Source organism: Heterodontus francisci, chromosome 24 (genome assembly GCF_036365525.1).
Source record: "Heterodontus francisci isolate sHetFra1 chromosome 24, sHetFra1.hap1, whole genome shotgun sequence".
Classification (NCBI taxonomy): Eukaryota; Metazoa; Chordata; class Chondrichthyes; order Heterodontiformes; family Heterodontidae; genus Heterodontus; species Heterodontus francisci.
Window position 1 is genome coordinate 78,827,765 of NC_090394.1, and position 27,679 is coordinate 78,855,443.

Below are 27,679 nucleotides of genomic sequence, written 5' to 3' on the forward strand. Positions count from 1 at the left end.
ATACAATAAGATCTTATAGTTAAAAGGAATAAAATTAGACAGACCACCTGGCATTGACCTAGGCACCGGAAACGACAATGGTAAACCCAGCCCTGTCGACCCTGCAAAGTCCTTCATAATAACACCTGAGGGCTTGTGCCAAAGTTGGGAGAGCTGTCCCACAGACTAGTCAAGCAACAGTCTGACAGAGTCATACTCACGGAACCATACCTTACAATGTCCCAGTCACCACCATCACCATCCCTGGGTTTGTCCTGTCCCACCAGCACGACAGACCCACCAGAGGTGGCGACACAGTGGTATACAGTCGGGAGGGAGTTGCCCTGGGAGTCCTCAACATCGACTCCAGATCCCATGAAGTCTCATGGCATCAGGTCAAACATGGGCAAGGAAACCTCCTGTTGATTACCACCTACCACCACCAACCCCCCCCCCCCCCACCCCCTCAGCTGATGAATCAGTACTGCTCCATGTTGAACACCAATTGGAGGAAGCACTGAGGGCAGCAAGGGCACAAAATGTACTCTGGGTGGGGGACTTCAATGTCCATCACCAAGAATGGCTCAGTAGCACCACTACTGACCGAGCTGGCTGAGTGCTAAAGGACATATCTGCTAGACTGGGTCTGCGGCAGGTGGTAAGGGAACCAACAAGAGGGAAAAAACATACTTGACCTTGTCCTCACCATCCTATCTGTTGCAGATGCATCTGTCCATGACAGTATTGGCAGGAGTGACCACTACACAGTCCTTGTGGAGACAAAGCCCCGTCTTCACATTTAGGATACCCTCCATCGTGTTGTGTGGCACTACCATTGTGATAAATGGGATAGATTTCGAACAGATCTTGCAACTCAAAACTGGGCATCCATGAGGCGCTGTGGACCATCAGCAGCAGCAGAATTGTATTCAACCACAATCTGTAATCTCATTGCCCAGCATGTCCCCCACTCTACCATTACCATCAAGCTGGGAGACCAACCCTGGTTCAATAAGGAGTGCAGGAGGGAATGCCAGGAGCAGCAGCCTGGTGAAGCTACAACACAGGACTATCTGCGTGCCAAACTGCGTAAGCAGCATGCGATAGATAGAGCTAAACGATCCCACAACCAACGGATCAGATCTAAACTCTGCAGTTCTGCCACATCCAACATCAATAAACCAAATTTTCTGGTTATTATCTTATTGCTGTTTGTGGGAGCTTGCTGTGCACAAATTAATACCATATTTCCCACAACACAACAGTGACTACACTTCAAAGTCTTCACTGGCTGTAAAGTACTTTCAGACATCCTGAGATTTTGACAGGTGCTATAGAAATGCAAGTTCCTTTATGTAGCTAAATGGGAGAGGGGGAAACGGAGAAAGTGGGTGAACTGGTGGGGGGGGTGGGGGGCAGTGATTTCTATTACTGGAATGTGTCCTGTTAATCACAGTCTGAGATGTCGAGGCAGATTTGATGACACCATAAATAGCAATTGTAACCATCAGTGACTGAGCATGTCCTGGAGCACTGAACACAAAAGGTAAAACTAGAGAGAACTTATCAACTTTCTGGCTGTGGATCAAATTCTTGCCAACAGGAAGAATGATATGCAACAGCAGGACAAACATCACAAAAAACAAGTGTCATGTACAAAACAGAACTTGCACAACAGATAACAGTAGTGTCACACTCACCAAACAACTAAGCAGGCATTCCAACTAAGGACAGCAGCTTGCAGAATGAGAATAGCACACAGCTCACAAAGGATCTTAACTCGCACTGCCATGACCCTGTGTTCACTCTTCCTACAATGAAGAAACATACATTTCTCTCCCATCCTTCCCCAACAGATGCCTTTAGGACACAGGACAGGGGTGTACAGAAGTTAAGTTCTCTGTCTACCTGGCCTGCTCACCTGTATGAGTGAAGCTGAAGAAGGACCAGTGCTGTTAGCTCACCTGGAGTGCCTCCGTCCTTGAAGTACTGCTCCCGAGGCCCAGGTACCTGGAACAGTGGGAAAAGGAACTTAGTGTGCCAGTCCCTATCTCCGTTTGGATTGAGAGCCCCTAGTTCCCCAAGGGGTGCGTTCAAAGGACTGTATTTAAATCTCAGGTGGTAGTTTACCTAAAAAGACAAAAATCAACAATTACCAATTACATGATAATTCTGGTTAACCTTCCTCTCTCAAAAGACATCACCAAAACAGATCAACAGGCCAACCTCCACAAACAAGGTTCCGATTAATTTGCATTTAGCTGATGTTCATTTAACACCAAGCAATGCTTGGAACAGGCCATCCCAAATCTCCAGGCCCAGAACAAACCAGCCAACAAGAAAGATGAGCACCAGAAGGACATTGCCCGGACTCCTGCAGCCCGAGCTGCACAGTTTGAACGCCCTGATTTAAAGAAACACACACATCGTGGCTCCAGCACAGAAACAATGTGGATCATGGATTCGTGGAGCTCATTTAGGTTTACTAGCTTGATGACACTGTTGCATCTGACTATATTAATTACACCTCAATATAATAGATAACCCCTCTCCATGGATCACCACCTTGATGTCCTGGAGAGGCTTCTGCGTCCTGATGATCCCTTGAGCAATGCTGTCAGGAGCTTCTTGCTCCTGGTAGGGCCCCCATGGCCGCAAGGTCGGGCTGGGGGGAGGTGTCAGACAATATGCAGTCCAAAAACGTCCTCAACGACAAAACAGGTGAAGGAAGACAGTGTGTCTCACCAGCCATGAAGGCAGAACAAGGCTGCAGCCCCAAGGACGTCCTGGTCATAGTGGCTTGACATGTCACTGAAATCTGACCACCAAACCGCCAAGATCATGTGGATAGTGATGGCGTCCCAAGGTCCCCACGTTAAACACAGTCACGCACAGGCTTCTACCAAGGTCCATCTGCCAAGTCCTGCGGCGATGGAGAATTGGCAACGGGGACAGGGGTGTGAACCTGGGAATCTCTAGTCAAGAATCTGCACACAGGCAACGGATGCATGAAGGTCATTGGACACCAGTGCTGGGACAGAAGGCTCCATGGGCAGCAGCATCTGTGACTCAGCAGTCCTCTTTAGGAAAACCTCTACTCACTCCAATAGGGAATGGTCTAGAAAAGGTGCCCTAAAAATAGGTTGTTCCACTTTCTCCTGGCTGGGGAGCCACATCCAGCAGGATCACCAATTTTGTGGTCAAAGAAAGAAAACTCTAAATTTTGCAACTTGGAATGTTAGAACACTCATGGACAATCTCAAGAGCAACCGTTCAGAAAAAGAACTGCAATCGTATCATGTGAGCAATCAAAACTCCAAAATGACATCGCTGCCCTCAGTGAGATCTGTCTTCCTGGGGAGGGGCAGCTGAATGAACAAGCAGGGGGATACACCTTCTACTGGAAATGAAAGGCTGACAGTCACCCTCGTATCCAAGGAGTTGGCTTTGCCATCCGGAAAGGATTTTGGATGCACTGCTGCAAAGACTGGTGGTAGGCCAGAAGATTGGAAAAATTTTAGAAACCAGCAGAGAATGACTAACAAAAAAATAAAGAGGGAGAAATTAGAGTACACGTGTAACTAGCAAGAAATATAAAAACAGACAGTAAAAGCTTCTACAAACATACAAAGAGAGTAGCTAAAGGATGCGTTTGTCCCTTAGATAAAGAGACTGGAGAATTAATAATGGGAAACAAGGGAATGGCAGATACTTTGAACAAGTATTTTGATTCTGTCTTCACAATGGAAGACACAAAAGCATCCCAAGAATAGCAGAAAATGAAGAGGCAAAAGGGAGGGAGGAACTTAAACAATCACTATCACTAGAGAAAAAGTACTAGGAAAACTAATGGACTAAAGGCTGCCAAGTCCCCTGGACCTGATGGTCTACATCCTAGGGTCTTAAAAGAAGTGGCTGCAGATATAGTGGATGCATTGGTTATAATCTTCCAAAATTCCCTGGAAAGGTCCCAGCGGATTGGAAAACCGCAAATGCAACACCTCTATTCAAGAAAGGAGGGAGACAGACAGAAAGCAGGAAAATATAGGCCAGTTAGCCTAACATCTGTCAGTGGGAAAATGCTAGAATCCATTATTAAGGAAGTAGTTGCAGGACATTTAGAAAATCATAATGCAATCAGGCAGAGTCAACATGCTTTTATGAAAGGGAAATCATGTTTGACAGATTTATTAGAGTTCTTTTAGGATGTAACAAACAGGGTGTTTTTTTAGTTTTAGTTTTAGAGATACAGCACTGAAACAGGCCCTTCGGCCCACCGAGTCTGTGCCGACCATTGACCACCCATTTATACGAATCCTACACTAATCCCATATTCCTACCAAACATCCCCAACTGTCCCTATATATTTCCCTACCACCTACCTATACTAGGGGGAATTTATAATGGCCAATTAACCTATCAACCTGCAAGTCTTTGGCATGTGGGAGGAAACCGGAGCACCTGGCGAAAACCCACGAAGACACAGGGAGAACTTGCAAACTCCGCACAGGCAGTACCCAGAATCGAACCCGGGTCCCTGGAGCTGTGAGGCTGCGGTGCTAACCACTGCGCCGCCCTGGATAAAGGGGAACCAGAAGATGTAGTGTATTGGGATTTCCAAAAGGCATTCGATAAGGTGCATATAAAAGGTTAATACACAAGATGAGTGCTCATGGTGTTGGGGGTAATATCTTAGCATGGATAGAGGATTGGCTAACTAACAGGAAACAGACAGTCGGGATAAATGGGGCATTTTCAGGTTGGCAAACTCTATCTAGTGGAGTGCCACAGGGATCAGCATTGGGGCCTCAACTATTTCATATAATCACAGAAAGTTGAAGGCACAGAAAGAGGCCACTTGGCCCATCATGTCTGTGCCATCTGAAAAACGATCCACCTATTTACCATCTATATTAATGGCTTGGATGAAGGGACAGAGTGTATTGTAGCCAAATTTGTGGACAATACAAAGTTAGGAAAGCAAGTTGTGAGGGGAACACAGTAAAGGCCAGCTACCCGACCCGAACCTGATGGGACCCGACGACACGTGTCGGGTTCGGGTCGGGTCGGGCCCATCTTCCGGGTCTGGCTGTCGGGCTCGAGCCGAAATCGGAGGGACTCGGGCCAGGTCCGCTATGGATCGATCGGTTTTGGGTTGGGTTATTTTTCCCGACCTGAGCAGGCCTTTAGGGCACAGTATCTGCAAAGGGATATAGAGAGGTTAAGTGAGTGGATGGAGTATAATGTAGGAAAATGTGAGATTGTCCACTTTGGCAGGAAGAATAGAAAAGCAGAATATTACTGACTTGGAGAGTGACTGCAGAATGCTGCAGGAGGAGGAGGATCTGGGTATCCCTGTACACAAATCACAAAGGTAGCATGCAGGTACAGCAATTAGGTAATTAAAATTAAATAAAAAATGTAATTAGGAAGGCAAATGGAATATTGGCATTTATTGCAAGGGGATGGAATATAAAAGTACAGAAGTTTTGCTACAACTGTACAGGACATTGGTGAAACCACACCGAGTACTGCATACAATTTTGGTCTCCTTCGTTAAGGAGGGATATACTTGCATTGGAAGCTGTTTAGAGAAGGTTCATTCGGCTGATTCCTGGGATGAAGGGATTGTCTTATGAGGAAAGGTTGAGCAGGTTGGGCCTCTACTCATTGGAGTTTGGAAGAATGAAGGTGATCTTATTGAAACCTTTAAGATTCTGAGGGGGTTTGACAGAGTAGATGCTGAATGTTTCCCCTTTTTGGGGAATCGAGAACTAGGGGACACAGTTTCAAATTAAGGGGTCTCCTTTTTAAAGCAGAGATGGAGAGGAATTTCTTCTCTCAGAGAGTCGTTAATCTTTGGAATTCTCTTCCCTAGAGAGCACTGGAGGCTGGGTCATTGAATATATTCAAGGTGGAGTTAGACAGATTCTTGATCTACAGGGGAGCTAAGAATAATGGGGGGCCGGCAGGAAAGCGGAGTTAAAGCCCCAATCAGATTAGCCATGATCTTATTGAATGGGGGAGCAGGCTCGAGGGGCTGAATGGCCTACTCATGCTTCTATTTCTGATGATCTTAAATCCCCAGCTGCACAAATGAAAGACTCATGACACTTTACTTACACAGACTAGCCATAACCAATATGCTACTGTCAAAGGAACATAAGAGCAAGAGCAGGCTATTCAGCCCATCGAGCCTGCTCCACCATTCAATTAGATTGTGGCTGATCATCTACCTCAAGGCCACTTTCCTGCGCTATCCCCATATCTCTTGATGTCATTAGTATCCAGCTATCTATCGATTTCTGTCTTGAACATGCTCAATGATTGAGCTTCCACAGCCCTCTGGGGTAGAGAATTCAAAAGATTCACAACCCTCTGAGTGAAGCGATTCCTCATCATCTCAGCTTAAATGGTCAACCCCTTATTCTGAGACTATGTCCCCTGGTTCTAGACTCATCAGCCTGGGGAAACATCCTATCTACCTCCACCCTGTCACACCCTGTAAGAATTTTGTAAATTTCAATGAGATCACCTCTCATTCTTCAAAACTCTAGAGAATACAGGCCCAGTTTCTTCAATCTCTCCTCAACACAACCCTGCCATCCCAGGGTTTAGTCTGATGAACCTCCGTTGCACTCCCTTTATGGCAAGAAGTGACTCATGAACAAGGACACCCAGGTCCCTTTGGACATCAACACTTCTGCAGTGTCGCTGTCCACCCTGCACCAGATTTGCAAGCCACTCTCGATCTCTTCAATTCTGCATACAAAGAAACGCAGCCTGTCCTCGAACGTTTCCAAAACAAAACTCATATCAACCCACATCTGGTCAGCCAAATATTCTACCTCCCATATATGTTGAAGAGGAGACTCTGGAATATGTTGAGCACTTTTCATACCTCGGCTGTCACCTCTCTCAAAAGGCCACCATTGATTCAACACGGGATCAGCTGTGCCAGTTCAGCCTTCTACAAGTTACGGCAGCGAGTGTTTGACAACAAAGACCTCTGCAAATCAACAATAGTCTTAGCGTACAAAGCAGTTGTCGTCTCCTGTATTGTACATTCCTGTACTGCAGCGAGACCTGGTCTGTGTATCAGGGACAAATAAGAGCACTAGAAGAGCAATTCCATTAGCAATGCCTCTGCCGCATCCTCCAGATTCCATGGAAGGACTGTTGAAGAAACACTAGTGTCCTTCTTGAAGCCAGATCCACAAGCATTCAGGCAAAAGCCCCGCAAAATCAGCTCTGAGGGACTGACCAGTATCCACATGGCTGAAAATTGTCTCCCCCACCAGATCCTGTTCTCACAACACTCAAATGGCCAGTGTTCCAGGGGAGGACAAAGAAAATGCTTCAAAGACACTCTGAAGCTTCCCGTGAAGCATGGCTGCATTGATCTTATGGAGGAGTTTGCTACCAACCATTCAGAATGGCGACAATTTGTCCACAAAGCTGCATCACGCTCCGAGTCCCAATACGTTAAAGATTATGCAGAGCGATGACTTTTAGGGATCATTTCTATAGTTTTTTCCTACCTGGCAGGGGAGAAGTCTTGATCACGAAGGAAGAGAAGATGTTCGGCAGATTGAGGGCAGCAACGACAACAACTTTTGAACTATGGCTGCTGCTAGTGCCCAAGCTCTGGGTCATGGGTGCGCAACACTGTCAGGGTGACAGTGAAGACCTCAGGCCCTTTGGCCCAAGGAGCTCCATGGACTGTACCTTCTTCATAAAGCGGGTCCTGCTGGAATGCTGTGAGTTTGAAGCTGTAGACATCTTCTGCTTGTAGGATTGCCCCAGCGCTGAATACTTCAATGTGATATTTAAAAGGCTGCGTTTGCTGACAATGCTACCACTATGTGGCGCTGCAGTGGCACATGCGCAAATGCAGCATGTGCCACTAAAACGTCACAGTCTGCGACTTCAGGCAGCTACCAGGACTAAAGATGGTGCTGCTCAAATAATCACATGAAGGGAACCTAACCTAAAAACATGGGGGGGGGGCGGGAAAAAAGAGAACAGAGCGGCCGCAGAGAACAGCGGGGCGGGAGCGGAGCGGCCGGCGAGAGCAGCGAGGGGGGGAGCGGAGCGGCCGGAGAGAGCAGCGAGGGGGGGAGCGGAGCGGCCGGAGAGAGCAGCGAGGGGGGGAGCGGAGCGGCCGGAGAGAGCAGCGAGGGGGGGAGCGGAGCGGCCGGAGAGAGCAGCGAGGGGGGGAGCGGAGCGGCCGGAGAGAGCAGCGAGGGGGGGAGCGGAGCGGCCGGAGAGAGCAGCGAGGGGGGGAGCGGAGCGGCCGGAGAGAGCAGCGAGGGGGGGACGTGGAGCCGCCGGAGAGAGCAGCGAGGGGGGGAGCGGAGCGGCCGGAGAGAGCAGCGAGGGGTGGGGGGGAAGGGAGCGGAGCAGGCCGAGGAGAGCAGCAAGGGAGGAGGGAGCGGAGCGGCCGGAGAGAGCAGCGAGGGGGGGACGTGGAGCCGCCGGAGAGAGCAGCGAGGGGTGGGGGGGAAGGGAGCGGAGCAGGCCGAGGAGAGCAGCGAGGGGGGGAACGGAGCGGCCGGAGAGAGCAGCGAGGGGGGGAGCGGAGCGGCCGGAGAGAGCAGCGAGGGGGGGAGCGGAGCCGCCGGAGAGAGCAGCGAGGGGGGGAGCGGAGCGGCCGGAGAGAGCAGCGAGGGGGGGAGCGGAGCGGCCGGAGAGAGCAGCGAGGGGGGGACGTGGAGCCGCCGGAGAGAGCAGCGAGGGGTGGGGGGGAAGGGAGCGGAGCGGCCGGAGAGAGCAGCGAGGGGGGAAGGGAGCGGAGCAGGACACATGGGTGAATACCCATTGGCGTTGCATTGCTGAACGTGTAAAACACATGCGCAGAGGCCGACCAGATGCGTTGCCCGAAGATGCACACGTCACGCGATGATGTCATCGGCGCATGCGCTAACCGGTCCTGGCAAGTGGGAACGCAGCGCACGTGCAGAGAGCAGGGGCAGGCGCACCTTGGCGCAGCCTGATGACGTCAGTGGCCGGCTACGTTGTCAGGAATCACTTTGTATTTAAAAATGCCACCAGATGCATCAAACTCCAGAACGTCTTCAAGGAGAAAGGAAGCCAGGCACCATTGTCAATCCTCACTGTGGAGCCTTTGTTTACTCTGCCAATGCAACGAAACCAGGTAGTGACCATTCACATGTGCAACCCCCATATCCCTGTGGTGGATCTGCTCACCTTCCTCGACAGGTATGTTGAGGTGGCTGGAAACAGCATAGAGGTCAGGGACCCTTTGGGCATCTGGACAAGCAAAAGGCAGGTCAGGGTAACCTTGAAGGTGAATGCCAATGGAGCCAGCCTCCATCCACCTTCCAGTCTCCCATTGGTGGAAATCGAGGTTACATAGTGTACACGGGGCAGCCCAAAGTCTGTCGCACCTGCGGCAAAACTGGTGACTTGGCTGTCGACTGCAGTGCAACCTTTTGCCGGAAATGCAAGCAGGATGGGCATTTGACAAAAGACTGCAAAGAAAGCAAGTGCTGTAACCTGTGTGGGAAGGGTGGTCATCTCGACAAGTCCTGCCCAAAACGCTCTACCACCAATGCGGCCATAAAAGCAGGAGCAACAACCAGGGCTGCTGCAAAGGAGATTCACCCCCTGCCTTCCACCAAGACCTCTGGTGCACAATATAATGGGAAAGAGGACAATGGCATCCAAACAAAATATTAAAGATACTTCAGAAATTGGCCAAACCCCTCTGCCTCCTCCAGAGAAAGCAGATTTAATGGAAGAAGAGGCAGCACCAGAATGAGGAGAGTGGCAAATTGTCACAAGGAAGGAGACAGAAAAGAAAGGGAAAGCCACCCTGCGAAGTAGCGGCAAGAACTCAAGAAATAGGAGCAGAAGTAGACCATGTGACCCAGCGAGCCTGCTCCGCCATTCAATACGATCATGGCTGATCTTGGGATTCAATTCCACTTTCCTGCCACTCCCCATGTCCCTTGATTCCCTGTGAGACCAAAAATCTATCTATCCCAGCCTTAAATGTATTCAATGATGGAGCATCCACAACCCTCTGGGGGAGAGAATTCCAAAGATTCACAACCCTTTGAGTGAAGTAATTTCTCATCTCAGTCCTGAATGATTGGCCCCTTATCCTGAGACTGTGTTCCCGTGTTCTAGATTCCACAACAATCTCTCAGCTTCTACCCTATCAAGCCCTTTCAGAATCTTGTATGTCTCAATTAGATCACCTCTCATCATAGGACAACCCCCTCATCCCAGGAACCAATCTAGTAAATCTTCGCTGCATGGCCTCCAGTGCAAGTATATCCTTTCTTTAATGTAGAGACCAAAACTGCACACAGTATTCCAGGTGCGGTCTCACCAAAGCCCTGTACAATTTTAGCAAGACTTCTTTATTCTTGTACTCCAATCCCTTTGCAATAAAGACCAACATGCCACTTGCCTTCCCAATAGCCTGCTGCACCTGCATGTTAACTTTGTGCGTTCCTTGCACAAGTAGTCCCAAGTCTCTCTGAACATCAACACTTACCAGTTTCACACCTTTTAAAAAATATTCTGCTTCTCTATTTTTATGATCAAAGTGAACAACTTCACAGTGCCCTACATTATACTCCATTTGCCATCTTGTTGCTCACTCACTTAACCTGTCTATATCTCTTTGCAGCCTCTATACATCCTCCCTTACCTTTCCACTTAGCTTTGTATCATCAGAAAACCTAGATACATTACCCTCTGTCTCTTCATCCAAGTCATTAATATAGAGAGTAAATAGCTGAGGCCCCAGCACTGACCCTTGTGGCACCCTACTATTCACTGCCTGCCAACATGAAAATGCCCCATTTATGCTCACTCTCTGCTTCCTGTCTCTTAACCAATCCTCTATCCACGCTAATATATTACCCCAACACCATGAGCCCTTATCTTGCCTATTAATCTTTCATGTGGCACCTTATCGAATGCCTTTTGAAAATCCAGGTATATTCCATCTACAGGTTCCCCTTTATCTACCCTATTAGTTACATCCTCGTAAAGCTCTAATAAATATTTCAAACAGAATCTCCCTTTAGAAAAACCATGCTGACTTGTTCTAATCCTATTATGCTTTTCCAAGTGCAATGTTAAGACCTCCTTAATAATAGTTTCCAGCATATTCCTAACGATTCTGTCTACTAATACTCATTATAAGCCCACTGACACCCACAGTTACCTCGACTACACTTCTTCAGACCCTGCCTCCTGTAAGGACTCCATTCCATTCTCCCAGTTTCTCCAACTCCAATGCATCTGCTCTGATGATGCAACCTTCCACGACAACGCTTCTGATATGTCTTCCTTTTTGCTCAATCAAGGATTCTCCCCCACTGAGGTTGACAGGGCCCTTAACAGTGTCCAGCCCATTTTCCGCACCTCTACCTTAACCCCTTCCCCTCCCTCCCAGAACCATATCAGGTTTCCCCTTGTCCTCACTTTCCACCCCAACAGCCTCCATAACCAAAGGATCATCCTTCGCCATTTCCGCCACCTCCAGTGTGATGACTTTACCAAACGCATCTTTGTCCTCCCCTCCCGTCAGCATTCCAAAGAGATCATTCCCTCTGCGACACCCTGGTCCACTCCTCCAACACCTCGTCCCCTTCCCATGGCACCTTCCCGTGTATTCGCAGGAGGTGTAATATCTGCACTTTTACCTCCTCTGTCCTCACTATCCAAGGCCTCAAACACTTCTTTCAGGTGAAGCAGCGACTTACTTGTACTTCTTTCAATGTAGTATACTGTATTCGCTGCTCACAATGAGGTCTCCTCTACACTGGGGAGACCAAATGCAGACTGGGTGACCGCTTTCCGGAACACCTCCGCTCAGTCCGAAAGCATGACCACGAGCTTCCGGTTGCTTGCCATTTCAACACGCTCCCCTGCTCTCATACCCACATTATTGTCCTGGGCTTGCTGCAGTGTTCCAGTGAACATCAACACAAGCTCAAGGAACAGCATCTCATTTACCAATTAGGCACGCTACAGCCTGCCGGACTGAACATTGAGTTCAATAATTTCAGATCATGACAGGCCCCCCTTTTAATTTTCAGTTTTTTTTCTTTTTTCTTTTTATTTTATTTTAGTTTGTTTCATCATTCATTTTTCTTACCATGCGCCTGCCCACTTTTTTTTTATATGACTGTGCTTTGGACCAGGGCTGTTCATTTTTCTGTCCATTAATACCCTATCTGCACTAATGCTTTGTCTTTCAGCACACCATTAACATACCGTTTGCCTTTGTTCCATGACCTTCTGGTCAGTTACTCTCTGTGATCCTGTCCTATCAACACCTTTGCTTTAGTTATCTCTTGCCCCACCCCCGCTTTATTTGCTTAATACCTATTACGTTTCTAACCTTTGCCAGTTCTGATGGTCACTGACCTGAAATGTTAACTTTGCTTCTCTCTCCACAGATGCTGCCAGACCTGCTGAGTATTTCCAGCGTTTCTTGTTTTTATTCCCAACGACTGATGACAGGCCTTTCTTGAAAAGCGGCATAACATTTGCCACTTCCAATTTGACGGGACCATTCCTGAATCTAAGGAATTCTGAAAAATCATAGCCTGCACATCCACTATCTCTGCAGCTATTTCTTTTAGAACCCATGGATGTAGGCAACATGGTCCCAGGGACTTGTCAGATTTTAGTCCCTCAAGTTTCTCCAATACTTTTTCTCGACTGATATCAATTTCCTTAATTTCCTCACTCTTTCTATCCCCTAGGTTACTGCCTATTTCTGGTATGGAACTTGTGCCTTCTACTGTGAAGACAGACACAAAATATTTGTTCAATGCCTCTGCCATTTCCTCATTCCCCATGATGATTTCTCCTGTCTCTGCCTCTAAGGGACCAACGTCTGCTTTAGCTACTCTCTTCCTTTTTATGTACTTATAAAAGTTCTTACAATCTGTTTTTCTATTGCTGGCTAGGTTGCTCTCATTCTATTTATTCCCTTATCAACTTTTAGGTGGCCCTTTGCTGGTTTTGAAAACACTTCCAATCCTCAGACTTGTGACTATTTTTTGCAACATTGTAAGTCTCTTCTTTTAGTCTAATACTCTCCTTAACTTCCTGAGTCAGCCACAGATGGGTCTTTCTTGAAGAGTTTTTGTTTTTGAACAGAATGTACTTTTGTTAAACCCTTTGAATTGTTTCTTTAAATGTTTCCCACTGTTCATTTACCACCATACCTTCCAGTCTATTTACCCAATTAACCATAGCCAGTTCTCTTCTCATACCTTTGTAATTGGCATTGTTTAAGTTTAAGATTCTTGTTTGTGATTCAAATGTGCCACTTTCAAACTTAACATGAAATTCAGTGGTATTATGATCACTATTTCCCAGTGGATCTTTTACTATGACATTGCTCATTAACCCTGCTTCATTACACAATACGAGATCTAAGATAGCTTTATCCCTAGTTGGTTCTATGACGTATTGCTCCAAGAAACTGTCACAATGCATTCTACAAATTCATCTTCTAGATCACAATTTGATTTTCCCAGTTTATATGCAGATTAAAGTCCCCCACAATTAATACATTACCAGTTTTACATGCTCCAATAATTTCCCATTTAATGTTCTGTCCTATAATATAACTACTGTTAGGGAGCCTGTAAATTACTCCCACCAGTGTTTTCTGACTTCTGATATTCCTAATTTCCACTGAAACTGATTCTACTTCATGATTTTCTGAGGCCAGATCCCTTCTTATTAATGACCTTCTGCCATCCTTTACTATCAGGGCTACCCCTCCTCCTTTGCCATCCTGTTTGTCTGTTCAAAATATTGCGTATCCTGGAATATTTATTTCCTAACCTTGATCTCCTTGTAACCATGTCTCAGGAATAGCAATTATATCTAGATCATTTACCTCTATTCGTGCCACTAGTTCATCTATCTTATTACAGATGTATTGTGCTTTCAGATAAAGTAACTTTAATTTCATTTTTTTGCCTCCATTCCCTGCAATGACCTTATTTGCCAACATACAATTTCTGTTAAACTCTCTGTCCCTTCCTGTCCCATTCTGTTGGGAATTACCCACATCACTATCCTGCTCTGATGCCCTGACCTCTCTCTGGATTTCTAAATTTCCCTTTACCCAAACCCTCCCCTGTTAGTTTAAAGCCCTGTCCACAGCCCTAGTTATGCGATTGGCCAGGACACTGGATTCAGCCTGGTTCAAGTCAAGCCCATTCCAAAGGAATAGTTCCCTCTTCCCTGAGTATTGATGCCAGTGCCCCAAGAATCGAACCCCCTTCTTCCCACACCACTCTTTGAGCCACGCATTTAGTTCTTTAATCTGCTTGACCCTGTGCCAATTTGCGTGTGGCTCAGGTAACAATCCGGAGATGATTACTTTTGATGTTCTGTGTTTTAGTTTGGACCCGAACTCCTCAAATTCTCTAAGCAGATTATTTCTGGTTCTATCTGTGACATTGGTTCCCACATGGACCACGACAACTGGATCCTCCCCCTCCCACTCCAGGTTCCACTCCAGCCGCGAGGAGATGTCCTTAACTCTGACAGAAGCAGCTGATGCCTCTGACAGACACCACTGGCTGCTCCACCTTGGATTAGGAAGGGCAGGAGGGTTGCCACCAACATAAGCAGCAAAACACCAAGGAGGTAGAGGAGACAAATGGCTCCGAGCTGAGAAATGCTGAAAGGGCCCAGGGAACACCTGCTTTGGGACGCCAGAAGCAGCAATGCAACAAAACCGGGAACCGCATTCGCCTCGACGAGGAGAAAAACAAAACAGAAACTCCACGTCAGCACAAGGAAACATCTCCCGAGTTCACGACCCCCCTGTCGTCCCCAAACGATACAACGCTCATGTTGCAGAAAAATACTCTTTTCTCAGCCCAATGACTGTGGAACAGTTTAAACACGCCACAGGTATGCAGGAGCACAACCAGGAGCTGAAACTTACATAGACCTTTGGATGTATAATCAAAAATCTTCAAAATGGGTTTAAAAATTGCCTCTATAGACTTGCATAGCGTTAAGTCCAGTACGCAATGTGTTTTGACCTTAGGTTACCGAGCCAATGTCAAGACTAACCTGCTGTTTCTGCAGGAGTGTGGAATCCCGCACCTCAGCACTTAGAGGCAATGGTCGCGATGGTGGTCCCACGGGCCATCGATCTGGTCAGGGGGAAGTGATTCCCGTTCCTCCTGCCTGGTGCGGGGAGGCGACTTCACCACCTCCGAAGCTAAGGTGGTGGTGGGTGGTTGCTTCCTCGTAGCAGACGTAACGTACAACAATGCTCTGCTCCGATTAATCAATGTGTACGCCCTGGTCCAATACAGCGAGCGGATGACCGTCCTCCAGCAGCTCCCACTGCTGCTGGCGACATTCAGCCCAGTCATTCCAGGCGGTGACTTCAACTGCATCATCAATGCAGCTGGAAAATCTGGCAGTGACGACAGCAAACTGGACACTACGTTCAGATTCCTAAGGAAACAGTAAAAGATGCCAAGCTTCATGTCTTCAGCGAACCTGCAGAAGGAACGCAGCATAGATATACCTGGTCAAGACTGGAGAGGTCTGCCTGTTCCAGGATTGATTTCTTGTTTGTGTCCCATGCTTTCATGGTCAGATCCACCAACGTCAAGCCAGTATTTTCTCTGACCAATGCCTTCTACTGGCCGATTGTTCTTATAGGATGGCCAGTGGGTTGGCAGGGGGACATGGAAGCTGAATGTCACACTGCTGACCCCAGAGAACATTGAGGAACTCAAAGGTTGGAGAACTGTGAAACCCCTCTTTGAGTCTCCGGTGCACTGGTGGGAAACGATCAAGGCGAATATCAAGAGGTTCTTTATCCTCAACGGTGTTCAGAAGGTAAGAGAGAGACAGAGGGAAATGTCCTGACTCCAGAAAAGAATGCAGAACCTGCTCCGGCTGCAGTCAATGGGGTTCGAGGTCAAGGATGATCTCCAAGAGGTGAACAGCCAGCAGGCCTCGCTCTTTGCCTCGGAGGCCTCCAAGATCATCTTCCGGTCCAGAGTCCGCTCCATTGACCAGGATGAGACTTTCTCATGTTTCTTCTTCCAAAAGGTACACAGAGAGAGCTCTGTGATCAGCAGCCTGAAGGAAGAGGATGGCTCGGTAACGTCATCGCAGTCTGACATACTAATGATCAGCAAATCCTTTTATGCCGGGCTGTACGACGTGAAGCCCACGGACAGCACGGCCTCCCAGTCCTTCCTGTCATCTATCATGGAGGTCTTAGATGACAGTACGCGGGAGAGTCTGGACAAACTGCTAATTCTGGATGAGCTGACAAAGGCAGTCAGGGTCCTTAGAGACGAGTAACACTCCCGGAAGCGACAGCTTATTGGTTGAGATGTATTCGGCTCTGTGGGACTGGATCGGCCCAGACCTGCTGGATATGTACGAGAGTATGCTTCTGGCCGGCAGCATGTCAGAATCCATGAGGAAAGGCATCATCACCCTCATCTAGAAGCGGAAGGGGGAAAGGGCGGAAATCAGAAATTGGCGGCCCATCTCACTGCTTAATGTAGACTACAAGATTCTGTCCAAAGTCATCGCCAGTTGGGTCAAGTCTGCTCTGGAGTTGGTGATTCACCCTGACCAGACCAGCAGGAAGATCTCTGATAGTCTCGCACTACTCAGGGATACGATCGCCTATGTAAGGGACAGGAGGGTGGACACCTGCCTCATCAGCTTGGACCAGGAGAAAGCTTTTGACAGGATATCACACACCTACATGATGGATGTGCTCTCCAAAATGGGTTTTGGGGAGGGAATCCACAATTGAATCAAACCGCTGCACACAAACATCAGTAGTGCTGTCTCAATCAATGGGTGGGAATCAGAAAGTTTCCCGATCCAATCTGGAGTTAGACAGGGCTGTCCTCTCTCCCGTCTTGTTTGTTTGCTGTAGCGAACTTTTTGATGAGTCCATTAGGAAGGATGTGAGCATAAGCGGAGTGACAATCCCAGGCTGCGGAGGCACTCAGGTCAAAGTCTCCCTGTACATGGACGATGTTGCAGTCTTCTGCTCAGATCCGCTGTCAGTTTGCAGACTGATGAGCATCTGCGAACAGTTCGAACTGGCCTCAGGAGCCGAAGTAAATCATGGCAAGAGCGAGGCCATGTTCTTTGGGAACTGGGCTAACTGATCCTTTGTTCCCTTCACCGTCAGGTCAGATTACCTGAAGGTGCTGGGGATATGGTTCGGAAGGGCCAGGACGTGTGCCAAAATCTGGAAAGATCTTATAGCCGTGGTATCATAAACTGAGCATGTGGGAGCAGAGATCTCTCCCCATTTTGGGTAAGAACCTGGTCATCAGGTGTGAGGCGATCACGTTGTTAACATACGTGACGCAGGTCTGGCCCATATCCACTCCTGCGCTGTTGTGGTCAGCCGAGCCATTTTCTGCTTTATCTGGAGATCCAAAATGGACCGGGTCCGGAGGGACACTATGTTCAAACCTCTGGATAAAGGCGAAAAAAACATACCCAATGTTGCCCTCATCCTGATGACCACCTTCGTGTGCAGCTGCATCAAGCTGTGCATAGAACCCCAGTACGCAAACTCCAAGTGTCACTATGTGCCCGGTGTTGTGAAGGATGGGTCTGGTCACATTGCCGCAGAACGCTCCATCCAGTTGGACCGTGCCATACCACCTATCCATCGTGGAACAGTTTGTGCAGAAAAACACCTTTGACCACCAATCCATCAGGCAGTGGTCTGCACGAAATGTCCTTAAGGCCCTAAGGGAAAAGGAGATGGTGGATCCTGTCAGATGGTTCCCTGAGCAGACTGCCTCATCACCAGAACTTTCAAACATGCACCAAGACCTAGCTTGGTTGGTGGTGAGAAGGACCCTCCCAGTCACATCCTTCTTGCACACCTGGAGTCTCACTGCCTCCGCACGGTGCCCTCGAGGTGGCTGTGGTGGGGAAGAGACTGTCCTCCTCTGGAATGTGCCTTTGCAAAGCAGGTGTGGAAAGAGATGCAGTGGTTTTTGTCGAGGTTCATCCCAAGCAGCTCCGTAACGCAGGAGTCTGTGCTCTACGGTCTGTTCCCAGGGGTGCACACAGAGATAAACATCAACTGCTGCTGCAGGACCATCAACTCGGTGAAGGACACACTTTGGTCTGTCCAAAACTTGCTGGTCTTCCAGTGCAAAGAGTTGTCCACGACTGAGTGTTGCAGACTGGCACATTCCAAGGTCCAGGACTATGTGTTGAGGGACGCACTAAAGCTTGGAGCAGCCATGGCAAAGGCTCAATGGGGAAAATACCACGATGTAAGGTCCTCCTGCCATAGTGAACTGAGGGGCTGGAACCCCTGTAAAACCCCTCAGGCTGTACAGGTTTGCTGTGTAATGCAAATGTACATTGTATGTAAAAGGAAATGAAAGGGTTGTGGAGAAACACATGTTCTGTATTCAAGAAAACTGATTTCTTCTGCACTTTCTGGAATGTCAAATTGGAACTGTTTCGTAATCTATTTTTTTGTTTACAGATTTTTATGGATGAAGTATATTTTTGGAAAATAAATGCTGAGTGATGACAGAGAAGCAAAGAAAAGGAAGTAAATCCTGCACTCTGGATGCCAATATCTCGTGGGATGCCCTGCCCCATGTACGCAAAGATCTACAGGTCAAAAATCGGCCTGCTCAGTCACATGAAGACCCATGGCAGAAACTAGTGACCCTGAGTAGACATCATCCTCGAATCGAGGGACAGCCGATGACACAATGGCAGATAACCAATTGAGAACAGTGAAGGTGAGAGTGCAGGGCTCCAACTGGGACCAGGCGCCATAGTCCATCTGCTTCTACTGATATTGTGGCTGGTCCATGTGCCCAGCAATTTGGCCAACTCCAGTACAACGTCCCATGGCTGCATACATCTGAACTGGATGGAAGAGAAACTCATGGAGGCAGGCTGCCAGTTATCGGCCTTGACAACATCCTGGCTATAGTGCTGAAGACTTATGCACCAGAACTAGCCGCGCCCCTAGCCAAGCTGTTCCAGTACAGTTACAACAATGGAACCTACCCAACAAAAACTGGAAATTGCCCAGGTATGTCCTGCCCACAAAAAGCAGGACAAATCCAATCCAGCCATATACTGCTCCAGAAGTCTACTCTCAAATCATCAGCAAAGTGATGGAAGGTGTTGTCGACAGGGCCACTCGGCTCCAGATCTCATTACAGCCTTGGTCCAAACACAGACAGAGGTGAGGTGAGAATATCTCTATAAGGTCCCTAATATCTCCAATGAGAAAGAGTTTAACTGCCTCCCATGGACATTCAATGGCATCAACATCTTCAAAACCCCACATCAACATTCAGGGGGTTACCATTGACCAGAAACATAACTGGAGTAGCCATATAAATACTGTGGCTACAAGAGCAGGTCAGAGACTATGAATTCTGCAACAAGTAACTCACCTCCTGACTCCCCAAAGCCTGTCCACCATCTACAAGGCACAAGTCAGGAGTGTGATGGAATACTCTCCACTTGCCTAGATGGGTGCAGCTCCAACAACACTCAAGAAGATCAACACCATTCAAGACAAAGCGGCCCGCTTGATTGGCACCCTATCCACAAACATTCACTCTCTCCACCACCGACACACAGTGGCAGCAGTGTGTACCATCTACAAGAAGCACTGCAGCAATGCACCAAGACTCCTTAGACAGCACCTTCCAAACCCGCGACCTCTACCAACTAGAAGGACAAGGGCAGCAGATGTATGGGAACACCACCACCTGCAAGTTCCCCTCCAAGTCACACACCATCCTGACTTGGAACTTTATCGCCGTTCCTTCACTGTTGCTGGGTCAAAATGCTGGAACTCCTTTCCTAACAAAATTGTTGGTGTATCTAAACCACATGGACTGCAGTAGTTCAAGAAGGCAGCTCACCACCACCTCCTCAAGGGCAATTAGGGATGGTCAATAAATGCTGGCCTTCTTAGCAACACCCACAGCCCATGAATAAATTTAAAAAACAAAGTGACTCCTGACAAAGCAAAGTGATCGTGGACGTCATCAGCGCGTGTGACCATTTGCCAGTATGAACGTTTACATGCACATGTCATCACCGTGGAATGATGTCCTCACCCCTCAATAGCCATCTCCATTCACCTGGACAGACCCTGCTCCCTCCCACCATCCCTGCTTCAGTTGCAGCTACACCTTGCTCGATCCCTGCCATGCTGCAGCCTTCCCTCAGATACTCGCTCCAGCCCCACCGGCTGCTCTCTCCAGGCCTCCCCACTTCCCTCTCACAGCTACTCGTTCCAGCCCCACCGGCCGCTCTCTCCAGGCCTCCCCACTTCCCTCTCACAGCTACTCGCTCCAGCCCCACCGGCCGCTCTCTCCAGGCCTCCTCACTTCCCTCTCTCAGCTACTCGCTCCAGCCCCACCGGCCGCTCTCTCCAGGCCTCCTCACTTCCCTCTCTCAGCTACTCGCTCCCGCCCTCACCGGCCGCTCTCTCCAGGCCTCCTCACTTCCCACTCTCAGCTACTCGCTCCCGCCCTCACCGGCCGCTCTCTCCAGGCCTCCTCACTTCCCTCTCTCAGCTACTCGCTCCCGCCCTCACCGGCCGCTCTCTCCAGGCCTCCTCACTTCCCTCTCTCAGCTACTCGCTCCCGTCCCACCGGCCGCTCTCTCCAGGCCTCCTCACTTCCCACTCTCAGCTACTCGCTCCCGCCCTCACCGGCCGCTCTCTCCAGGCCTCCTCACTTCCCTCTCTCAGCTACTCGCTCCAGCCCCACCGGCCGCTCGCTCCAGGCCTCCTCACTTCCCTCTCTCAGCTACTCGCTCCCGTCCCACCGGCCGCTCTCTCCAGGCCTCCTCACTTCCCTCTCTCAGCTACTCGCTCCCGTCCCACCGGCCGCTCTCTCCAGGCCTCCTCACTTCCCTCTCTCAGCTACTCGCTCCCGCCCCACCGGCCGCTCTCTCCAGGCCTCCCCACTTCCCTCTCTCAGCTACTCGCTCCCGTCCCACCGGCCGCTCTCTCCAGGCCTCCTCACTTCCCTCTCTCAGCTACTCGCTCCCGTCCCACCGGCCGCTCGCTCCAGGCCTCCTCACTTCCCTCTCTCAGCTACTCGCTCCCGTCCCACCGGCCGCTCTCTCCAGGCCTCCTCACTTCCCTCTCTCAGCTACTCGCTCCCGTCCCACCGGCCGCTCTCTCCAGGCCTCGCCACTTCCCTCTCTCAGCTACTTGCTCCCGCCCTCACCGGCCGCTCTCTCCAGGCCTCGCCACTTCCCTCTCTCAGCTACTTGCTCCCGCCCTCACCGGTTCCCCCCCCACCCCCCGCCTCCCCCACCACCAGCTTCCCCCCTCGGCCGCCACTTCTCTGTCTTCAGCCACTCGCTCCAGGCCTCGCCACTGCTCCCCCCCCATCTCCTCGGCTGATTGTTCCCTGCTGCACTGCCCGAAGAAGCAAGGTAGGCCACAAGAGGTGATGGGAGCGAGTGGTGGCTGAGAGCAGAGAAGTGGTGCAGCCTGCAGTGAGAGTGAGTGGCTGGGGGGAGCTGTGAGAAGATGGGCACAGAAGGGATTGGCAAAGTGAAGTGCGATGGCAGTAGGAAGCGGGGAGCTGTTGGAGGTGGGATGGAGGAGACGATGACAGCGATGACAACCACTGAGGAGATTTGCGAGTTGAATCTGTTTTTTGTGATAAATTGAGCAGCACCATCATTATTACTTTAAACTGTCTGAGACGTCACAGACAGTGACGTTCAGTAGAAGAGGCTGCAATTGTGCATGTGCTAGTACTGCGCCACCTACTGGTTGCGTTGTCAGCAAAAGCAGTCTAAAAAAAAGACTCAATCACATTACACAACATACCCGAAACAAGCTCCTTCTGCAACCAGACTGCAAAAAGGACATGAAACAGCATCACCTTCCTCAGGCAGGAGAGCTTCACCCTCACCAATTAAAACATCTGTTGCAGGAACTGAAAGAGTGAATGTGAACTCCATCTGCAGCAAATCCAATTACATCAAAATTATACAACAAAAGTTCACGAAACATTCAGCAATTAAAGAAAAACTTCCAATATACAGAGCACAAAAAGGCAAACCTCACTACTGCACCTCCGGTCAGGAAAGAATGAATTTACATTTGTCACTACAGCACATACGTACAATGGTGAAGACTCAGTATATAGTGTCTATGTGTAAAGTTAACAATTCACTATATGGCATGTACCTGCAGCGGTAAACGTTCCTCACGGTGCTTAAAGTCATGGTTGAATACTAGAGCTACCAGCACATTCTGTGACGACTTGTTTTCTGATATTATAAAATCATCAAACTCCGCTTCCGTTTGGAAACCTACAACTGCAAAGCAAAGAAGATTTTTGTAATCCATGAACAAAATACTGCTGCTGCTGAAAAAAATCTGAAATAAAAACAGAAAACGCTGGAAATAATCAGCAGGTCGGTGGTTCGGGTTAGATTGGATGCCGTAGCCTGTTGCTAATGGGTGCCGTAGACCAATATTGTAGTCTGATACTAGCCAGCAACCAAGTGATCGTGAAGTCAAAACCCACAATAAAAACCTGTAAAATAATTCACTAATTTTCACGTCAGCACAAAAAATTTCCATAAAGCAGCTAGACAGTCATCTGTATCCTTTACTCACCAACCATTTCATCCAAGGGAAAAAAAGCTGAATTGCATCACATACTGACAAAGCAGAAGTTGCTCCAAGGACAGTAATGTAGAACATGAGGACACTTACTTTTAGCTATCTTGTGCAGACTGTCGTTCACCAGCCTTGCAATGCTCTCCACTGCAGTCACGTTGGAGGGAATGTAAGCCAAACTCCATCTGACTTTAGGGTGTTGCGGGAAATATGGAATATCATAAATGTAAAAGGGGGGATATATGGTTGCATTCGGATAGTGCACGGAGTTAACTCGCTGTCTTAGAGTTATAAGAATTGCAGCAAATATAAGTGGCAGGCTTATTTCAGTGATGGTAACCAACACCTGACGTTTCTGCATTGAAACAAAAGTAAGATTGATTAAGTGGAACCATTACAGGCTTTTCTTAGCAGTGGATTGTCAGCACACACATGAACACTAAACATCATGCACCACACGAGGTACAACACAAGTTCAAGATTCCCACCAAGCCAGAATACAATCTCAGCTTTCTTGCCAGGTCCAGTGGGCAGCATCTCCTGAACTGATGGAGTTGCGCTCCAGGGGTCCACACTCTGGCTGCAGAGGGTAAACGACATATCAGTTTGTCCGATGCCCAGCACTGGGTCCAAGGCAGGACAGCAGCCAGTCACTGTGATAGCCTGAACACAGCTGGATTCAATTGAGGTGGACATGAGCAGGGCTTAAGGGGGCACTCTATTTGAATGGAAGTTTAATCGCATGCTCCTGCAGCTGCTCGCCAACTGAACAACCTGGAGATAAACATCACAAACGCACAACAGGACAGTAGACAGCACTGCTGCTGGCATTCACACAGATTCTCCTCCCCACCATTAGTTGTAAAGTTTCACTTACCTGCAACACATAGTTCTTCCAAAGGAGCAGACTGAACTGCCGAAGCCTGGTCATCCTGAAATCTGGAGCACCCTCAAAATATGACACGGACACGCCTCAGTTCCTAACTGGGCAGAGGGGTGGGGTGGAGGGAGGGCACAATAGATTCAGCTAGTTCGAAAAACGCAGCTTTCAAAGTGTTGCCACAGACTGCAGTGAATGGAGTTGCTGTTTGTCAGCTTGAATGAGATGTTCCTGTTCCTCCATCAGCCCAGATACTGCCCCTCTGAGAAAGAGAGAAAGAAAGCCTTGCATTTATATAGTGCCTTTCACAACCTCAGGACCTCCCAAAACACTTTGCAGTCAATAAAGTGCTTTTGAAGTGTAGTCACTGTTGTAATGTAGGCATCTATTGAAATTCAAATCCATTATTCCAGCTACAGTGGTGCTGGTTCTGAACAGAATCACTGGAGCTGCAAACCCCAGGACATGGGTGAACTGCATCAGGGACAATGACTAAATTATTACAGCTGTGAAAACCTCGCGCTCGCCCACATAAAGTAATTTATTGTTTCAATGGACACAGAGGTCTGGAAGGGCCGGAGTATTTGATACAGATGAACCAGGAGCAGCAGTAGACTATTGAGCCTGCTCCGCCATTCTAAGATCATGGCTGATGTGTTTGTGGACTCAACCCCACTTTCCTGCCAACCCCCGATACCCTTTCACTCGTTTGTCAAGAATCTGTCTACCTCTGCCTTAAAAACATGCAATGACCCTGCCTCAACTGCTCTCTAGGGAAGAGAATGCCACAGACTCATGACCCTCAGAGAAAATGTTGCTCTTCATCTCTGTCTTAATGGGCGATCCCTTATTTTTAAACTGTGTCCCCTAGTTTTAGTCTCTCCCACAAGGGGAAACATCCTTTCAACATCCACCCTGTCAAGTCCCCTCAGGACCCTATATGTTTCAATAAGATCACCTCTCACCCTTCTAAACTCCGATGAATACAGAGCCAACCTGTCCTCATAAAATATGTGCACACTGGGAGGAGTCATTGCTGGTTACAGGCTTCTTGCTGCTGGTCACAGCAATTTGAATTAAGGGTCATTACATGTCTCAGGTCATCCCAGCTCACTCGGCCATGCAGCCTCGCCACTGTTACCCCGACCCCACCACTGCCCCATCCCAAAGTTACTGTTCAAACTGTATCTAACCCCCGTGCTGTACCTGTCCTGGGAGTGTTTGATGGGGACAGTGTAGAACACGGTCGTCCAACATACAGCCCGTGGGCCAGAATCCAGCCCTCCAAAGGTTTCCATCCAGCCCACAGATATTAAAAGCCAGAATTTCAGGCACTTTGGCAGGCAGCTATAGGTTAGAACCCTGCACCCCAGCAGAGAGACAGCGTTCACAGCCTGCCTCTATTTTGTACATTTATGATGAGTGCTAAAGCCTGGCAACCTTACCAAAACCCGACCAAACCCGACTACGTGCATCGGTCCGGGTCACATCTGCATTCTGTGTCCAGCATTTGGGTCAGGATGAGCAGTTAAAAAAATTTAAAGGACTCAGGCCCGGGTCGGGTTTTAGTTTTATACCCAAGCTGGGCTTTAATGAGAGAGGGAGAGAGGGGGGGGGGACAGAGAGAGAGAGGGGGGGGGGGACAGAGAGAGAGAGGGGGGGGGGGGACAGAGAGAGAGAGGGGGGGGGACAGAGAGAGAGAGGGGGGGGGACAGAGAGAGAGAGGGGGGGGGGACAGAGAGAGAGAGGGGGGGGGACAGAGAGAGAGAGGGGGGGGGACAGAGAGAGAGAGGGGGGGGACAGAGAGAGAGAGGGGGGGGGACAGAGAGAGAGAGGGGGGGGGACAGAGAGAGAGAGGGGGGGGACAGAGAGAGAGAGGGGGGGGGACAGAGAGAGAGAGGGGGGGGGACAGAGAGAGAGGGGGGGGACAGAGAGAGAGGGGGGGGGACAGAGAGAGAGAGGGGGGGGGACAGAGAGAGAGAGGGGGGGGACAGAGAGAGAGAGGGGGGGGACAGAGAGAGAGGGGGGGGGACAGAGAGAGAGAGGGGGGGGACAGAGAGAGAGAGGGGGGGACAGAGAGAGAGAGGGGGGGACAGAGAGAGAGGGGGGGGACAGAGAGAGAGAGGGGGGGGACAGAGAGAGAGAGGGGGGGGGACAGAGAGAGAGGGGGGGGGACAGAGAGAGAGGGGGGGGGGACAGAGAGAGAGAGGGGGGGGGACAGAGAGAGGGGGGGGGGAGACAGAGAGAGAGAGGGGGGGGGAGACAGAGAGAGAGAGAGGGGGGGGGAGACAGAGAGAGAGAGGGGGGGGACAGAGAGAGAGAGGGGGGGGGACAGAGAGAGAGAGGGGGGGGACAGAGAGAGAGAGGGGGGGGGACAGAGAGAGAGAGGGGGGGGACAGAGAGAGAGAGGGGGGGGGACAGAGAGAGAGAGGGGGGGGGACAGAGAGAGGGGGGGGGACAGAGAGAGAGGGGGGGGGACAGAGAGAGGGGGGGGGACAGAGAGAGAGGGGGGGGGACAGAGAGAGGGGGGGGGGACAGAGAGAGAGAGAGGGGGGGGGACAGAGAGAGAGAGGGGGGGACAGAGAGAGAGAGGGGGGGGGACAGAGAGAGAGGGGGGGGGACAGAGAGAGAGGGGGGGGGGACAGAGAGAGAGAGGGGGGGACAGAGAGAGAGAGGGGGGGACAGAGAGAGAGAGGGGGGGGACAGAGAGAGAGAGGGGGGGACAGAGAGAGGGGGGGGGACAGAGAGAGAGAGGGGGGGACAGAGAGAGAGAGGGGGGGGACAGAGAGAGAGAGGGGGGGGACAGAGAGAGAGGGGGGGGACAGAGAGAGGGGGGGGGGACAGAGAGAGGGGGGGACAGAGAGAGAGAGGGGGGAAGAAACAGAGAGAGAGAGGGGGGGAGACAGAGAGAGGGGGGGGGAGACAGAGAGAGAGGGGGGGGGACAGAGAGAGAGGGGGGGGACAGAGAGAGAGGGGGGGGGACAGAGAGAGGGGGGGGGACAGAGAGAGAGGGGGGGACAGAGAGAGAGGGGGGGGGGGACAGAGAGAGAGAGGGGGGGGACAGAGAGAGAGAGGGGGGGGACAGAGAGAGAGAGGGGGGGGACAGAGAGAGAGAGGGGGGGGGACAGAGAGAGAGAGAGGGGGGGACAGAGAGAGAGAGAGTGGGGGGACAGAGAGAGAGAGAGGGGGGGGACAGAGAGAGAGAGAGGGGGGGGACAGAGAGAGAGAGAGGGGGGGGGACAGAGAGAGAGAGAGGGGGGGGACAGAGAGAGAGAGAGGGGGGGGACAGAGAGAGAGAGAGGGGGGGGACAGAGAGAGGGAGGGGGGGACAGAGAGAGAGGGGGGGGGACAGAGAGAGAGGGGGGGGGACAGAGAGAGAGGGGGGGGACAGAGAGAGAGGGGGGGGACAGAGAGAGAGAGGGGGGGGACAGAGAGAGAGAGGGGGGGGGCAGAGAGAGAGAGGGGGGGGACAGAGAGAGAGAGAGGGGGGGGGACAGAGAGAGAGAGGGGGGGGACAGAGAGAGAGGGGGGGACAGAGAGAGAGGGGGGGGGACAGAGAGAGGGGGGGGGGACAGAGAGAGAGGGGGGGGGACAGAGAGAGAGGGGGGGGACAGAGAGAGAGGGGGGGACAGAGAGAGAGGGGGGGGACAGAGAGAGAGGGGGGGACAGAGAGAGAGGGGGGGGGACAGAGAGAGAGGGGGGGGGGACAGAGAGAGAGGGGGGGGGACAGAGAGAGAGGGGGGGGGACAGAGAGAGAGGGGGGGGGACAGAGAGAGAGAGAGGGGGGGGACAGAGAGAGAGAGGGGGGGGGGTAAAGAGAGGGAGAGAGGGGGGGGGACAGAGAGAGAGAGGGGGGGGGACAGAGAGAGAGGGGGGGACAGAGAGAGAGAGGGGGGGACAGAGAGAGAGAGGGGGGGACAGAGAGAGAGAGGGGGGGGACAGAGAGAGAGAGGGGGGGGACAGAGAGAGAGAGGGGGGGGACAGAGAGAGAGGGGGGGGGGGACAGAGAGAGAGAGGGGGGGGGGACAGAGAGAGAGAGGGGGGGGGGACAGAGAGAGAGAGGGGGGGGGACAGAGAGAGGGGGGGGACAGAGAGAGAGAGGGGGGGGGACAGAGAGAGAGAGGGGGGGGACAGAG

The 27,679-nt window shown here is 50.4% G+C and overlaps 1 protein-coding gene across 1 annotated transcript in view; it reads right to left on the reverse strand.

Annotated features, from left to right (window-relative positions):
* The window catches only part of abca3b (ATP-binding cassette, sub-family A (ABC1), member 3b), a 113,823-nt gene that overhangs the window by 83,369 nt on the left and 2,775 nt on the right, over window positions 1-27,679 (reverse strand). Inside the window, 4 exon segments of the mRNA XM_068056738.1 lie at window positions 1,944-2,109; window positions 22,226-22,356; window positions 22,760-23,018; window positions 23,541-23,805. Of these exon segments, the coding sequence (XP_067912839.1) occupies window positions 1,944-2,109; window positions 22,226-22,356; window positions 22,760-23,018; window positions 23,541-23,594 (610 nt within the window). The 5' untranslated portion in view covers window positions 23,595-23,805.